Source organism: Odontesthes bonariensis, chromosome 13 (assembly GCF_027942865.1).
Source record: "Odontesthes bonariensis isolate fOdoBon6 chromosome 13, fOdoBon6.hap1, whole genome shotgun sequence".
Taxonomy (NCBI): Eukaryota; Metazoa; Chordata; class Actinopteri; order Atheriniformes; family Atherinopsidae; genus Odontesthes; species Odontesthes bonariensis.
Window position 1 is genome coordinate 21,573,713 of NC_134518.1, and position 18,111 is coordinate 21,591,823.

Consider the following 18,111-nt stretch of genomic DNA (forward strand, 5'->3'; position numbering starts at 1 on the left):
TCTAACTAAATGACATTTTTAAGCAATTAAAAGCTACCCTAAAAGATAATGAATAAACAGATATGGTGCACTGCAGTGCTTAAGTGCATTGTGAAATGCAGAAAATAAAATATGGAAGATTTAAGTTATCAACTTCAAGTTAGCATTGTGTAACAGTAACCGTTTTGGCGGGAGTGTTGCAGTAATGCATAATGTCATGTGAAACTGAAGCAGTTAATAAACAAAAGCCAACAACGTAATGTATTATGTAAACATAAGGTTTATTGCAAATGTGCAGCCGTATCCAAACACCATAGTGAACAACTGTTTTGAGGATACTTTACAGCAACAATACCGTTATCTTTACAAAACAAACTTTAGAATTAGCTACAAGCAAGACTTCTCCCTGTGAAGTTTTACACATGGTCCTGGTTTGCTCAGCTTCTGTTGCTGTGTGAAATAAAAAAAACAACAAAAAAAAAAAAAGCACAGTCTTTGGTAACTGAAAAACAACAACAACAACCGAGCTCAGTGTACAAATGTGTTCCGCTCCTCCTTACAGGCACTGTCCTCATGCCATTGTTTTCAAGTTGGCATCAGAGCAAGAACAGAGGCCAGATACTGGATGACGCTGCTAAAGAGAGAAAAAAAAAAAAACAGGAGTGCATCTGCAGCAAGAAATGCAGGCATCTGCGTGCAAACCATCTTCACTCTGATTACCTCAGGACATTTCAACGGTATGTACACTGTAGTTATCCTGCGAGTTAGGCAAACAACATGGGCAGATACGGCCCAACTTGTTACGAACAGAACGTTTAAAAGCCACCGTACGCTGCACCAACTGTACAAACTGATTTCTTGTTCAGAATCATAAAAGGAAAACAGAAGATATTGCAGAATTAATTTCCCCCATAAGCAGCAAGCCCCAACTGCAAATAATACAAGATTACATTTTGGTGAATGATGGCAGTATATTGATCAGTCTACTGCAGCGGTTCACCAGCTCGACTAGACTACACTGTATTAACCTCCACTTCCGTTGCCTTAGCTTATCCTGTTGATAATTCTCGTTGTTTTTAAATGTACATCAGCACATCAACAGTATACTGTAGGTACAGAAGAAGTCCTTGTGTGTGTGGCTGAAATGTGCAGCTGGAAGTCCATGAAACCTGTATTTTGAGATGGGTCAAATCCACATTATGGGGCTGTTCTTGCTGAGACTTGGAGGACCATCTCAGACAGGTCTCCTCTGGGTCATGAGGGAGCAAACTCCCCACACTTCCCAGGTTAGCGCCTGCAGGGCCAGCCCAATCAACACCTCCTCACCCCAACCTCTAGAGTGAAGGATGTTTGTTGGAAGGGTTTGGCTAGGCAGGGGAAAAACCCCTCTGTCTGAAAGCAATTGCTCATCTGTGTCTAGCCTGCCCTCTATTCTTAACACTTGTGTCTACAAAGAGAGACTATGACAAAGAGCTGGACGGTATCAGAGGATGGGCCAGACATGGCACCAGTCAGAGCATCTCAAGTTCTGGTCTGTGCTCATCAGTGTCAACAGTTCTTTTTTTGTCCATCATCGATCATTTACAGCCCCGATGCTTCTCCTTCGTTTTAGGTTTGTTGTTTTTTTTTTGGTCGAAGGGATCTCGGTGGCACCGATTTAGTTTCGCTTACGTTCAAATGGAGGTCCATTACTGGAAAGAAACAGTGGCTCTGCCCGCCCCAAGGCAGAGCCACTTATACAGCAGAGCCAGTGCTGTGGTTACAGGTCTGCTGCTGTTGTTGATGCTGCTGCAGCAGCTCCGGGGTCATCTGGACACTCTGATTGTCCAAAGGTAGCAGCACATCCGTCGGGATGCGCGACTGGAACTTCTCCATCTGCTCTGGACTGGCCAGGTTCTTGAGCAGGTAGTTCTCCCTCTCCAGCTGGTTGTTCTTCTCCGCCAGCTCTTTGATCTGCTCTTTGAGGATCTCCACCTCCTCACGCACCGCATACATCAGGTGGTTCTTGACTAGGTCCTGTCGAAAGAAAGCAGAGGCGGATCAGTTTTAAGTGTGAAGGCACAGCAGATGCACATGCTTGGGTTGACTGCCCAGTTTTCTCCATCAGAGGATATCTGATGCTCAATTTTGGCCCGTTTGCTCACATGCATCTCTTTGGAGACACAATATTTCAGTAAAGTTTACACGGTAAAAGCTTGACTGAGGGTGTTTGGCCTTCCATCGCCACTAATGTCCTTCTTTGGCATGAGAATGAAACCTGCAGCAGACTGGTCTGCATTTGGGGGAAAACTGAATTTTGGGCTGACTAAACTGATCAAAAGTTGCTCTTTCAGCGCAAAATCTAGTAAAGAAATCTACAACAGGTTTGTTGCTGGTAATAAGCAACACGTCTGGTGGGATGCATTACTGGCCTGCTTTAGACAGAGGTTCTAACTTTGCACTTTGGAGGCCAGTCACTAAGGTTTTGAACAAGTGCTGCAGATTGAATGAGTGCGTAAGTGTGTGTTTGCAAGTTGTTTGTGATCTCAGCTTACCATTGCCTGCTCGATCTTGTTGTCAATGGCCACCACGCTAGCACCAGAGGCACTGCAAGAAGAAGAAAAAGACAAAGAACCCATAAATGAACAGTCCACGACCACAACTACTGTCAACTTAAAAGCTATTGATAGTACGAGCAGTTTGCTTCTTCCTGAAGTCACCGTACCGAGACAGTGCCACGCAAAGCTGTTATCACAACTGTTTGTTTTGCAAAGCATAACCCGCGCGCTGATTACTTTGGTTGTCTGGCTTGGGGTTTATTTGGGTTACAATATAACCAGAACGCTGTTTATGAGGCAACGCCAACTTGATGCAACGGGCTGAATAGTTGCACACACACATATCCGCCCAAAGTGCAGAGGAACACAGCTGAGCGGACAGCCTTTGTGAACGCAAGCATGATCATAACACTCATTTGAACCACTGTAAACATTCAGCATCTGGAGGCCCGGGACAGAACGACAACATGCTCGTGTCGGTTCCATTCCAAGGCAACCAAAAACACGCCAATGAGGAAACAGCTGTTCCAACACCTGCTGACCAGATCGGCAAAAAAAAGTTACCTGTTGTCAAGTTTGACCGATACGACGTCTCCTCCGAGCAGCGAGGAGAAGAAGGAGATGGAGAAGTTGTGCAGCTGGTAGACGGCTACCTCCATTGGCGTTTTAGCGAACATCTCCGTGCTCATGTTGAGTACTAGACTCGTTTGGATTATACTTCTCGCCACGTTTGCGATTGGCTGGTCACTGAAATATAAATCCGGGTTCGTTTCGTTTGGTTCTAAGTAGCGATGCACTGTCTGGCTGCTGGCGGAGCTCAGTGCTGTGTCAGTGTGTCAGCTTCGCTGCTATTTACAAGCGACTGTCTGATGCTATTTCTGCCGCCGGACTCTATTTGTAAGGCTGGCGTTCCGGCGTCATCTGACGCGCGCATATATTATTCAAATGAGCGGGAGGGGGAGGAGCTTCGTGGTGCCTTCGCTTACTGTAGGGGAAAACTACCACTATGTACCATTATCGGATTCTGATAAATGCACCCTGCTCACCTGAACTTTTACATAATGTAGATATATATGTGTCCACAAACCACAAAGTACGTTTTGTCACGTTGTACCACTCATGTGACCTTTTTTTTAAACGAGGTTACTGAACTACATGTCCCAGTTTTGTGATTTAATCAAATGGGATCAGTGGTGGAAGCAAGAATGATGAAATAACAGACGGTGTCACACTAACTCCAGTGACTTTGTTTGCATTTAGCAGCTCAATAAGGACCTTTCATTTCGATCTTTTTTTTTCTATTCAGAATATTGGCAAACGTACATTTCTGTTTGTACAAGCACAAACGGAATGTTTCACATGTGCACGAAAGTGATGTCCTAGTTAACTTTAAACAAACATTTTGAAATTAACCTGTCCGTTAATTTGTAAAACGTTAACGGTCTCAGAAAACACGCGCCAAACAAAATACAAAAGCACCACTCCAAAGTCCCGTTTTTACAACCAGCATTTGAATGCATCTTTGCGTGTGCCCCGTTTCTGAACTTGTGCCCTCAACAACACACTTCTTTCATGCAGATAACCCACAAACCCAAATCCGCACTAATTGTTGCAAACAGAACACGATGTACCCTTTTTTTTTAATAAGAAAAAAAAACTACCAAGTGAACATACATGTGCTGCAAACAAAAAACCCGATTTAATCGAAGTAATGTCACGAGTGGCACGACGTTCTGTCTGGTGTGACTTTTATTTGATTTATTTGTAGGAATAGATTTATTTTAAAGAGGGGTTTCAGAGTGTAACTGCGTTAGGTATGCTCACTTCAAAGTCTCCAGATAGATTATTGACCCGCTAAGTGTCATCAGTCGTCACTGATAACTTGGGGCACACTCCAATATCAAAAACACTTTGTTTATCGCTGCAGTCTATTTGCTGTAACACAATGTCCTGCACCATCTGTACATGTGCGCACGTATAGTGTATATAGGTACTTTTCCATCCTATAGCTTGGTAAATTTCTTTCTATTTTATACCTAAACTCTACTGGCCTCTAGTGGTGAAAAGGTAGGCTACAACACACACAGGTCACAACTTATAGAACAGAAGCTCTGTTCATCAACATTTTCTTTCCTTTGGGATTATTCCATAAACCTGTTTCCTGACACTTCTAGCTCGTTTTGCATGCGTACGACACACACACAATGCAACATCCGAACAGGACACTTTGTATGATCATTTTATCCATTATTTCATGTCCACGTGCTGCTACGCCAACGTGTGCAACACTGCTGCATGTCCTAGTTGTGTGACCTACACCGCTGTGGTTTCACTATCAATAATCAGTGGCTGAACAGCATCAGATTGGCTCCGGAGGCGAACAGCGTGACCTCTTGCACTTCAGGTAGTATTTTGAACTTTCTGCCAAGTGTGACGCAACTGTACAGAGTCTCAGACAAAGGGTAATAAACAGCCTGTGGACAGTAGTACATACTGAGAAAGCAATCTTATTGTCAACATGTCTTTGTTTCCCACAGCATTTTCCCACTGAGTCGCATCGGAGTCTGTTGTGCAATGTGCTTTGTTTTTGCTGCGTGCAGGTTTTAATAGCTTTAATGTTATTGCCCAGTGCTTCTCAGCTTATGTACAATTTTGTTTGTGCGGTTAACTGATTCGATACTGATGATAAGCTTGTTACATTTTTTCAGAGAGCCGCTGGATAATACATTTTATTCCAACTGACCAACTAGTAGCACACTGCAAGTTCGTCAATAGTCGTCATGGAAATTTTATACGTGTGGGTCTGACATCCAACTCTGGGAGCTTTTTCATTTGAGTTTATACATATTAGTCCATTGGCTCCATTTTGATAAGGATAAGATGACATTTGGCTGAAATAAATCTGAAGTTGAGGTTACAATGTTCGAAAGCGTTTCTAGTTTGCACCAAATGTAAGACATACTGTACTGCTCTCTTTAATTACATTTGAAAATTATGCTAAATGACCCAAGACTTTTAACACTCAGATCTTTCATGGAAATTCATCGCTGTTGCCAAAATTGTGCTTTTCTTCACAGTTCTGTTATGTCACAGAAAAATAAATAAATAAATGGAAGGGAACACGTCTGGTGGGCCTAACAGGGCTAAACAGAATAAACACAGATAGGGTGTTAGGGCCCATAGGGCCTGTCGTCTCAATTTCATGCAGACAGTATAACTGCCAGGTTTAATTCAAGCCCCGCTCGAGCGTGAGGCGCAGGTGAATTCCCCTGCCCTGCTGAGATAGACCCATTGCTAAGCTGGAAAGCATGGATAGAAACTCCTAACAGTTACATTGTTCAAGAAAAATATACACAACACGCAGAAAGATGACTGGATATTCCTTCTCTGGTTACTTTGTTCAAAAATTCCAGAGCCGCTCCACAACACGCACCACATAAACTACTTCATTTCGTTTCATGACAGGCTTTTTCTAAACATCGTGTTTATGTGCCACGCATATTGACAAGTCTTGCCTGCTTAGAAAAATAAAGTGGCTCATATTTTTGAGGAACACTTAGTGCATAAGCATGCTTTGCATTGCCAAATCCAGTGAGTCACTCCAAGGCTCAGCAATGGGCCACTGTTCCCATCAGATGTCCTCCGCACAAGAGCCAAACCTGTTATATAATTCTGTTCATCTGCAGTAACGGCTGAAGAAGAAAGAGGCAGAGATGTGCTGCCAACCATCCAGCCCCTGTTATGAGCAACATTTTGGGGTTTTGACACAAGGTTCAAAATGTGCACATATATATCACTATATGAAATGCAGGCGAAAAGAACACACAAACAAATCCAATTATATTGTTTTGAGATAGCCTGTTGGTCAAAGTGATGCTTTTTCTTCTCTATTAGGAATGCATGGCCTGTAAAAGACTGTGGCCTGACAATACGCATGCCTTCCATAGGTTGCAGCCAGAGGCTATCTCAGAGGAAGCTGTCAGTGTGGGCAACAAGACTGGTTACGAACAATGAATACTAAACTCTCTCCATATGCTCGGACACCCAGAGGCAGTCATTATCGCATCTCCTCCAGTCTCCTGAGCAACGAATAGGAGGAAGGCACACGACCTTGGTCTTCCTCATGAGATGTCTCAATAAATATAACAAGCTGTCAGATTTTGCCCTTAGATTGCATTTGATATTCCTCTGTGTGATGTACTGTGCCAAACAGGTAGCACATGTGGAGAATGATGACAGGGCTGCTATTGCCATCCAGTGTATTTTGCTGTCAGTGCATATCAGTTCCTCTGAACACAGCATTAGTGGAAATTCAGAATATGTATTTCTACCGCTCGATAATCAAGGATCAGAGGAATGAAAATGAGATACTCAAAATAACTAATAATCACATTTGATAAAGAGCACTGATTGCGGCGTTATGTCATTTGCTATTTAGCTTTCTTTTTAGTGTTATAACACTTAATGAAACTGTAGCTGCATTCCTTCCATTTGAGTGGAACTTGTTCCCAGTTACTACAAGAAAGATTCGGCATCACAATTCTCATTATTTAGCCACTGACACACTGCCAGTCTTCCACAGGCTTCGTCTCCTGAATTGTCTTTGAAGTGCACATCTGTCACTGACACATGTCATCCTCCTGCCAAACATCCTGTCACACACAAGACAAATTCCTTCACTGTCCCCTGCCACCCCCACTTACCGCCGATCTGGCCTCTTGAAGAGACTTGGTGAGTAAGGGGGTGAGTAGCTCATCGCTCTTTCAGGAAAGTTGAAGTGCTGGTAGTGGCAACAGAACCTCTGAGGTGGTTCGGCTAGCCGGAGAGCGCACACCGTTCGAGGACAGGGCGGCCTAGCCTCAAAAGGGGCACCTCCAGTGGGACGCGTCTGAGACTGTCCCATCTTGGCGTTCAAATGAAGCGACTGTTCAAGAGGCGAGAGCCACCCGTTGACTGTTTGCTCACTGTTCTGCTGTTGTTTGGTCTCAACAACTGTGTTCTCAGAGCACAAAGAGACAATAGAATACTGCCAATACCTCTGGGTTTGCAGGCATAACTGCGAGTGCCATGCTCAGACTGATACTTGTATGATGTGACTCCAATCCAGAGGAATACAATGGCCGGAGTGTAACGATGAAAATGACTGTTTCTCGGAATGCAGCCAGTTGTTGCATCTCTATGACACTGGAGCGTGTGTGTTTCAGGCAGGCAAAGCAAAAGATCTTTCTCTAAGTGTACCTGTAGGGAACAATTATCATGCCAATCTCTGTATCTTATTCTATCAGTGGTGATAAAACTCACTGTTGAGCCATTGTTTAGTGATTGTTTTGAGAACTTATCCAGTGCCAGCCTTTCCAAGACACTAAAGGCAGTCAGACAACAACAAACTCTCTAATATGTCGACTGACACAGGAACGTTTTTCAACTCTGTCACCTGACAGCTAATGGTTTGCATGGGAAAGCAAGCCGAGGCAGATAAATTAGCACAACTGTTCTCCATGTATTTCTTATGATACAGGAGACATTGAACAATCCCTCAGCACCTTTACTTGGTCTGTCATCTGCAGTTAGCTGCCTTTGTCAACAGGGACAAAATTGTTTGGAGAGCTGTAGCTGCTGAGAAAGGTCTAACAATATAATTAACCAGTCTTGACGTGACAAATTGCACTCTCCTATCCAGTTTGACAGTTCTGCATTAACGTCTCACGTCTTTCTCAGTTTAATCCCCTCTGTTGGCAAGTGGAATGTTTTGACATATGACACGGAATCCAGATCGTGATGCACAGACAAGCGGTTTTGCTGATAGGCACTTACAGTAAAACCAGTTTCTGTCTCCTGCATGGAGTTTCACATAACTCTGTCCTGGATTTACAGGGTCACCAGTATTCCTTAGGTAGACTAAAGCTGTTTAAGGTAAAGAAACTCAGAAGAATAGCATTATTAACTCATTTGGATGATTTGTACCAAGAGTTTCAACATGCAGCCTGTGTCAACAAAATGTGTTGTTTTTTTTTTTTATTTCCGTGTGGCAGTGGAATTTCAGGTTCATTCAGTTCAATGTTTAACAATCATTAATCTTGATCATTATTCAGTTATTTTGCTGGGAAAGTATGCCTCTAAATGTGCTTGCATCACATCAGCAGAAGAAATGGATGGACTGTGATGCATATTTGTACTGATTGAATCGGAAGCAACTGAATAAAATCATTCATTTCATCAACTAGAATTTGTTCAAATAAGGACTTTTTTGTGTGCTGAAGCTTTCCTTCTTGCTAAACATGTAGATGACGCCATAGTAAGTGTGAATTCATGTATCTTTATAGCTTCTCGCAAACCGTAGCGCACCGCCCGTTTTTGTTTTTCTGCCATCTAATTGCACATCTTCAGACCATGACCTCACCTACATGACATGTCTGTGCTAATATTTGCAGACACGTATGCGCATCCAGGTGAACGTCAAAAGTGACAAGGCAGTTCACCTTGTTAAATACTGTGGTGTTAGATAACAGAAATGTATTTCCTAGTCTGAAGAAGAATGAAGGCGGGGACAAAATAAGAGGAGTAAGTCAACAGAAAGTGGTGGTTTAAATTCTGTGTGCATAAGTTTTACTACATGTACAGTCACAGACAACAAAATATCTCAGGAAAGATAGAATCATGTCTCACCCTGTTTTTCCTTTCCAAGTCAGTTGTTACAGAATTAGTAGAAACCACAGGGTGGTGTGTGTGTGTGTGTGTGTGTGTGTGTGTGTGTGTGTGTGTGTGTGGACACATGTACTCCTCACTATCTGTGAGAGGTGTTTATCTGCTTAAACCCTTAACAGAACATCTTCTTTGTTGTTTAACAGCTGCCTGGGTGACGAGCTAACCTTTGTTCATTGCCACTAAGAGAAGGCTGGGACCGGTCCACTGCCCATGACTTGTGTCAGTTTGCCAAGACAAGACAATGGCCTGGTTTAATGCCTTGCTTACCAGAAGTCGCTACCTTAAATCTGAGTTAATACAGAATGATATGCATGTCACTTACAGTAGCTTCGACTGGAACTAAAAGCAGGACAAGCAGTGCTGCAGCAAATGGTGCTTTGCACTGTAGACTGCAGCTAACAAGCTATGAAACTATTCAGCATCTGGCACCAGGCTGTGACTCAGCAGAAGTCAGGCATTTTTAGGCCATAATGTAAAGATTTACCTGGTGTTCTAACGGGCAGAAGGCTCGGGTTAAATTTACTGTGAGAATACTGAAAGCACTGAGTGGAGCTGAAACCCAGAGGAATGTGTTAGGGGAGTGAAATCTTGTCAGGCAACATCCATAACCAAACTCCACATCCCCCAAAATATATAATAACATGTTCTATTCCATGGCTCAAAGGATTCCCATCAGTGTTTTAGTGCAAACGTGTGTACACATCAGTACACTCACACAACACTGTCCACTCTGAACGCTCTGGGATTAGACTCACTAGCTGGTGTTGTTAAGTGATCTCTCTAATTGCTCCGCAAATGCTCTTTAAAGGGTCAAAGGTTATGACTCACATAGTTACCGGTCACAGTGAACTTTGTTATGAGCTGTGTGTGTAAGCCTTTTGACTTGTTCCAGGTCACACAGTGCAACATAGGCTTTTATAAGAGAGCTGTTGAAATGCTCGTTATGTAATTTTTTTGTACTTATTAGGAGTCCAAAAAGCTATTTGATTTCTTGATGACAGATTTACAGATTTACAGTGTGTTTCTGACACAAAAAACTTAAAAAAAAAAAAAAAAAAATCATCATTCTGTGTTCACTAAGTATGTTTCATAACATTCAAAAACTGGATCCAAAACATAGTGTATTGCAAAGGCTGACAATTTGCATGTCTGGGTCATGCTCTAGAACAAAAGGTTACAGAGTTCAGTGCCATCTGTCCATATTTATCTGTCTATGGAAACTTGAGCGTGCTGTATACCTCTACTATCTGAACTGGTGTGGATTAATCCATGTGCCATCTGAGTTATGGTGGCATTGGACTAATGAGTATATACTATTCCCATCCCTCACTGGATGTGCAAATTTGATTGATGATGCAAAATAATTAAAGGTAAAATCAATTATGAGCTCTTGGATGCCAGCTCCATGCTGACAGGTGTTGTTTTTATTGCAAACTCTGTCATCTGTTGAGCATCACAAAGTAATCATTTTTAATACTGTATGTTCATCATGACTACAGCTGTCACTGAAGGTTGGAAGCAGCTGCACTGTAAGTAAATGGATTTGCTAAATAGACACAACAATTAGTGGCTTTACGGACCGAAATAGCCTCAATGAATGTTTAAAAGGGCTAATAACAGTACAGTGCACGTACAGTCAGGAAGATTAAACACTTCTCATCTTCTTTCTCAGCTGTCCCTCATTTATTTCCTTTTTAAAGCATCCCTCCTTACACCTCCCTCTGGCAAAAATTCTTCCTTGTCATCTCTCCATCTTCCCACTTCTTCATCTCTTTCCTGCCACGTATTTGACCGAGCTTGCAGCTGCGTGACCCGAGTCCCCAACAACTGGAACAACACCAGAGGGAAGATGGCCCTCAATATGACGCCCCCTGCTGTGTGTTTGTGTGCTTGCTTGTGTTTTTGTTTGCCCGTGTGTATGCTGATGCGTGCAGTTGGCCGCATGCTTGCCTACGTGTATAGCCTGCTCGTGCACGTCTGACTTTATCGGCACAATCTGGATTTAACTGGATGATAGGCACCCTGCTAACTCTCACTGTGAGTGTCATCCAAACACTGAATGGTTCCCACAGACTCCAGCAGGCTCCTCCGCTGTGCATTAAAGCTAATCCGTTGTCACCTGCTCCAGGACGGTGGAGCAGTGACTAAGTTCCCATGGATCGTTTGAGGCAAGTTATTGGCGGTCATTGTGAAGAAGAGTGAACAAGTTTAGCAGCTACGCAAATGAGCAACAAACCCCCCTTTTGTGATATAAGATTTACCAAATGAACAAATGAAAAATATCTGTTTGTTGATGTTTTGAAAAGAAAACTTCGAATCAATATTTTTTCTTGCCAAATAACTTGAAAGCTTTGCATGCCTATGGTCTCCCAGTCATTGACAGAAGCAGGGCTGTGTTCCATTGTTACTCATTTCATTAGCCTGTGGAACTTTCATCAGGCTGCCTTCAATCTTGTACAAGCCACAAAGTGCATGTTATTCTCTTTCGGCAAGACCGCAGGAATGACTCAGATCACACAAAACCCTTGTGAGCTGCAAATCAAATAGAAGAGAACAGAAGAATATGACGTTTATTTACTGAATGTGTGTACATCAGATCATTTTTTTTAAAAAGCAAGGCTGAGATGTACACGATACTGATGATTAGATCGTGTAATATTCTCAAAAGCAGATTTGATTTTAGAAGATGTCATTGATATGATGCTTAGAGATCTTCTAGCTGGATCACTCAAACCCATTCAGAGAGTTTTTCTGAAATTGAAGCCATTCAGGGTGTTTTTTTGGCAGTATGCTTTGGATTATTATCTAGTTAAAACACAAAACTTTGTCCAAGAAGGAGATCCACTCAAAAGTGAAGAGCTTTGACTCGCGATAGCTTTATATTTTTTATCCTCACTGGTGCCCCTGCTGCTGTCAGTAAAACATCCCCACAGAATGATGCTGCCTTCACTGTGCTTAAATGGAGGGATCGGTTTAACGAAGTGACATTGTGCCCGATTTCCTCTGCACATGCTATTTGGAATTGTGTTAAAATAGTTGTTATTGAATCAGGTGCCTATTGGCAAATTCGAGTGACTTCTAGTGAGAAATGTTTTTTTGTCAGAACGCTCTACCAAAAAAGCCTGATTGGTGGATCAAAGAAAACAGTTTTCACAAACCTTCTACTTTTTTGGAATGATGATGACCTCTGTGCTTTTGGTTTTCTTTTAATTCTTCCAAGATTAGTGTCTGAACACAATCCTGTATCAGAGGTGTATGAATAATGTATGTATGGATGTAAATTTCCTCAAGTGAGCACAAGTGAGGAACGATGACGGAGAGAAGATGCCTTTGAAACCCTTTAAAATATGTTTTTTACTTTATAACTATCAGCAATTATGTTTAAGTTTATGAGTGACAAAAAATATTGAAAGTACTTTCCGATGAGTCTGAAACAGAACAAATTATCAGACTGAAAATAAAAAGGATCTGAAAGCTTTACATCTGCACTGTTCCTCATCTCACTTGTACCTGCTCTGCAGATCGGTTATGTTGACTTAAACAGCCTTAACTATTGTTTGTGTTTTAACAAGAAGCAACACTACTGAGATCCCTGACTGCCTCCTATAGAAACATAATCTGTGCGGCAGGACATTAAGCTATGCTGAGTCCGTATGTAAATATGTTCAGAAATTTTACCGAGCCATGAAGGGGGAATAAAGGAGAATCTCACACAATTCAAAGTGCAGCTGTGAGGTAGTGCAACGGGGATCTCATGTCTATTCACATCATATAACTCTCCCTTTCAAGTAACAGGGGTAATAGGTCTGTGATGTCCCACTGAGGTAGAGTGAGGATCGCATGCAAACAGAGAAGAGAGCTGAGGTCTGTGAGAACATGCTGTACACAATATTTCCTCAGCCTGTCTGCATGGTGAGAATCCCCTACTGACAGCGAACAGCCTGAGACAGAAGGGGACATGACCAGATGTGCGGGCCCCTCTTCTCCTGAGTCTTAAAAGGAAAGAGCCTGCATTTGTATATGAGGCTGAAGGCAGCTCCATCTCCTTCGGGGGAAAGAGTAAGATGCCTGCCCAGATGCTCTGTGAAGTTAAGTATGTATTCAACTTCAGTGCAACACACTTTAAAGAGTGAAAGGCAAAGCAATTATTGTTGTTTTCTTTATTATCTTAATTAAAAGATTTTGTGTTCTCTGGTTATCTTACTTCACTTTACCAATATTTTGATGCTGATGTTAAAATCGTGAGATTTTTGTGATTTTTGTTGATATTTTAATTATGATGTAACAATTGAGGTTTGATAGTTTCATTAAAAACATGAAAAAAAAAATCATTGTGGTAGATATTGTTGTCTGTCTACAATTTGTCCGCAGTCTTTGCATCCAGAGTTTTGTGTGGCTTACTCTCTGCCTGCTCAGTATTTTTGTGTCAAAAGCATCCAAAAACTGGAAGATGCATGTGAATATTGCTCTGTTTGTTTGAATACTTGTTTGACCGTCTGTCCGCAAGGTTTACGTAAAAACTAACCGACTGAACTTGAAGGAGAGGAGGAGCAAGGGCAGAGGGAGATTAAATCTTTGTGCAGATCTGGATAGCTTTGTGTATGATTGTAAAACAGGGGCATCGGCCTTGGCAGAGGATAAGCTAGGAATAAGAGTATTCCTATAGTCACCATAGGTTCTGTTACATAACAATACTAAAATGTGCCCATAGAAGTACTTTGAAACGGTACAAGTGTTACTTTGTAGACAGTTTATAGAGGTCTGACTTAACTACAAAGGTGCAAACACGGCTGTTGATTAACTAAGATTCATTCGCCATTTTAGATGTGCAGGTGAACAGTTTTTTTGTTTCTAAACTTTATTTCAGCTCGAACAGTCAGTAATTCAGGTGAACTCGACATGTATCCTGAAAGGTACTCTTTTAAAAAGAGAGTTTTAAGCTGACTGTATAATAGACACGGTTAAAACTCAGTAAGTTCAGGAATGGCTCGGTTTGATTTATATTCACCCATATTTTGACTGCAATTCAAATTCCCCGCATCCTCAAATATGCAACTCCTTCCTTTTGTCTGATATCAGCTGGATTGTATTCTAACACTTGGGCAGTATTTCAGAACGTGACCGTGTCAGGCTGCATCAGCCCTGCTGTATGATCCAACTATGCTGTGAACGTGGTGATGTCTAAATGCTAAGCTTTGAAAGCTTCACTTACTGCTCCTATGAGTTTTTATTGCTTCCTCACCAGCAACAGCCATAGCCAGAAGTATCGTGTTCTTCAGGCCGTTTGTCTGTACATCTGTCATATTTTCCTGAATGGGATACATTTTGTACACCTCGGGGGGAAAAACCTATAAATGAGGAACACATGCTCACTTCCAAATGATTTCCAACTGGTTAAAGGTTCCGGTTACTGTGACGTCGCAAAACATTAGAATTTGTATTTGCTTTAAGACCAACTTTATGCAAATGCATTATAGGATAAACAACCCACTATAGTTTCCTGGGCCTAATATATATCAGCTTTGTCAAAGCTTGTAGAGTATCTGAAATAAAACACAAGGTGTTTGACATTAGTGCCATGATGCATCAATATTTGACGGTCCTTTTGAAGAAATGTCCACATGAAGAGATTGTTGATATCTGGGTTTGACAGAAACCATTTTATTTTCACATAGTTTCCTCTTGGATTCAATGTTTTGCCTCACTTGTGAGTTCTGTAGGACATTGTTGATTTTCCCGTCTGCTCTCACTTGCTTTTCGGTTAGGTTGTGGTTCAAAACTGGCCGACAGTTTATTTAAAAAAAAAAAAAGAAGCTGTTTTGACTTGGAATAAAAGCTGTCATGAGATTTGACCTGCATGCTAAAAAGCGATGCTAAAGGTTAAGTGATGGCATGTGATGCTGACTCAGGACGACTGGGATGAAATGATGATATTTTACATTTTACATGTGGACAGACATGGATGAAAAACGCAACTTGACGAGCTTGTACGTATAAAACCATCTTCTGTTTTGATTTATTCATATATTATTTGGTTTGTTTATTTACATATTCATTTTCCATCTGCAGACATGCCTCAGGGTCTGCGGAAGGGGATAGATAAGAACTTGACTGTAGAGTATACAGCGACAAAGCCGAATTATAATAAATAAATTGTGGAAGTGGAAGTGATACCAATTATGTTGTAGTTATTAGAGATTATATTAATGGTATCAAAATTCTGTGGTAAGCAAAATTGTAATGGTTTCAAACAAATAAGACACTAATGTGAGATTTGGATATTTGTTAAAAACATGAAACAGTGGTGTTTCTGGGTAAAAGCTTCAGTCCAGTCGTTTTTTTATCTGTGTTTTATTTCCATAAGTAATGCATCCTCTGTAAAGTTGAAGATTTTAGAGCAGATGTTTGTCTAACAAGTTCAAGCTCTCTTCCGAGAAACAAACAGGAAATACTTCAACTTAAAGAGACTCTTGAACATGAAATTACTCTGAGTCCACCGGACAAATTATTTAAGACGCGATTTTCCTGGTCTTGGAGCTGCACAGACAGGAAACTAAAAATGATTTGTTGTCCAGGTCATTTCGGGCTCAGGTAAACAATGTAGGCTAAACTGGCTTGCCTTCAGCGTGTACAGAAGGGGTCCAAAGTTCATTTGTGAAACCAGGGAACACTCTTGTTTCTGTTCTGCACGCACACTTGTACAGGTACACTGATCGGTCATACTCCAGTGCCAGTGAGGGTGTGCATTCAGGCGAGGATGCCAAAAACAGATTCCTACCAGTGTACCATGCAAGAAGTACAAGAATTTGGAAGACACACAGATGTAGGTGAAAAGACGGGAATGGACGTGCATATGCATACAGATTTAATCTGAAACGCACACTCACACACATACACGATTGGGCATATGTACTACACACTCCGTTTCTCTGCCTGTGAAACGCATACTTAAGTGTTTGACAGGTAACCGCTCACACTCTTCAGACAGTAAAATGGAGATCATTACCAACTTGGCACTCTTCCGAAGACTGAGCTCTTTTCACACTGGATTAAATACACTGTAGAAAGAAATGGCCTTGGAGATATAAAGATTAACAATGCTTGAAATAAAGATCAAACAAAAATGGTTCTGAAAATGTCATTCTCACTCAAAACAGTAGGGCAAAGGAACAAGCACATGATGATGGCCCCGCTTGAAATGTGTCGGAATGAAAGCTGTGGCTGACGTAAAAGTTTTTATCAGATCTGGCCTTGAAGCAAGAAAATGTGCGTAAGAGCCCTTTATTGTTTGGGAGATGGGCTGATTTGCTCTCTTAAGCTGTGTTTGGAATCCAGAAAGCTGTCAACTTATCTTTGTGTTAAAAATCACAGAAATCAAGTACTGATGATGTACGAGATTCCCACCGGCCTGGCCGGGTCTCAGCTTTATGTTGACACAGCAAGAAATGCAATCGCTCATTAATAAGGGAGGGGTGCATACTGTGCAGCACATTGTACTGCGATGTGGAAAGCTAACAAAGCAATCCAGAAAAGATGTGAAACAGAAGAGGACACTGGGAAAGGCCAGCAAGGTCAAAGACCAATAGTGATCCGACCATCAAATGGACCATCTATTACTCATTCTGTGACACCTGTGACTCATTCTCTGCTTGTATCAGTCTAATATTGATGGTTAAATGTTAGAGGTTTTGCTTCTGCCATTCGTTGTTACTACGGTAAATTTAGCCATGAATCACAAAGGAAACCAAGGTCAGTTAAGCTATTTTGAGGAACTATGTCGGGATTTGCAGAACTGAAACAAAATCATGTATTTCATAGGCTGCTGTGATAACGCCTGACTTCTGAACACATACAGACACGCTCATATAACCACCAGTCAGAATCCTTGTTTTCGAGACCGTATGAGACTTATTGTCACCTTTAATCGCTGAGATTATTGTTAATGACTGCAATTACAGTCTGGCAACAAAGAACAGCGTGGTACCTGCATGGAATCTGAAAACCTTAACAAAGCAAACACCTCAGAATAATAATGTGCTCTGTGTACTTGTAAAAATGCTTTTATCAGACGGGCTTATATTTGCAAAAGCTTTGCTTACTGGCCCATTTGTCTCTCCGACTTCTGTGTCTCGTCTGCCACCTTGTGCACAGTCATTTGTCCTGCTGTCTCTTGTTTTCCAGCTCTTTTGTTGGGCTTGTCTCGCTCCTCCTCTCTTCTTTCTCTCTCTGTCTGCACAGCGCACCTCCTCCTTTAAAGGTTATTATTATTCCTGTCCCTGCACACTGTCTCTGAGCAGTAAATCCTCTCTGACTGGCACGCTTCAGGAAGGCCTAACCCTGACTTGCCTCGAGATAATTATCCTGTCTCTGACCTGTCTCGTCATAGTCCTAGGTGTTGTCTGGCACACACTCGCCTATTTTTGGCACAGGTGCTGCTGTTGCATTGTGAAAGGATATAGGAGTCTGAGACTGCTCTGTGTCAATGCAAGTGTGAGAAGCCTGGGGACACAAGCTGGGCGGGGTTATGGTGAAACAACGTCAGTGCAACATTGTGCACAATGAACTTTGATATTTGTGTTTACTCTGCAAGTGTTCCGTGTCTGGGCTGTGTTCCCGCAGAAAGGTGAACACACAGCGGTCCGGTGCTGCCCGGTCATGCCCTGCCGCCTTGTTAGAAATTTAAAAAAAAAAAGCTCATCTGTTTTTCACTAAAAGCATGCAGCAACTTGAAGATGTTTTCTTTTTTAGGCTGGGTAGAAGAGACAACAGGATAGCTAAGCCTATGATACACCCTTGTGCACATATGCGTGTGTATTTGACTATATCATATATAACTTGGGTTAAGCCTTTCTTAGCACACCCACGGATTGCAGGGAAGTACTGCAAGATA

At 41.8% G+C, this 18,111-nt stretch overlaps 1 protein-coding gene across 2 annotated transcripts in view; it reads right to left on the reverse strand.

Moving 5' to 3' along the window:
- Positions 1 to 241: 241 nt before the first annotated feature.
- Positions 242 to 18,111, reverse strand: part of tsc22d3 (TSC22 domain family, member 3) — a 35,225-nt gene continuing 17,355 nt past the window's right edge. Inside the window, exons 1-3 of one of the 2 annotated variants that reach the window (XM_075481533.1) lie at positions 3,081 to 3,397; positions 2,514 to 2,565; positions 242 to 1,995 (exon numbers count right to left, since the gene is read on the reverse strand). In XM_075481533.1, coding sequence (XP_075337648.1) covers positions 1,714 to 1,995; positions 2,514 to 2,565; positions 3,081 to 3,205 — 459 coding nt within the window. In that variant the 5' untranslated portion in view covers positions 3,206 to 3,397 and the 3' untranslated portion in view covers positions 242 to 1,713. Of the gene's footprint in view, positions 1,996 to 2,513; positions 2,566 to 3,080; positions 3,398 to 18,111 lie in introns of those variants that run through there. The other variant, XM_075481532.1, reaches the window with a different exon arrangement.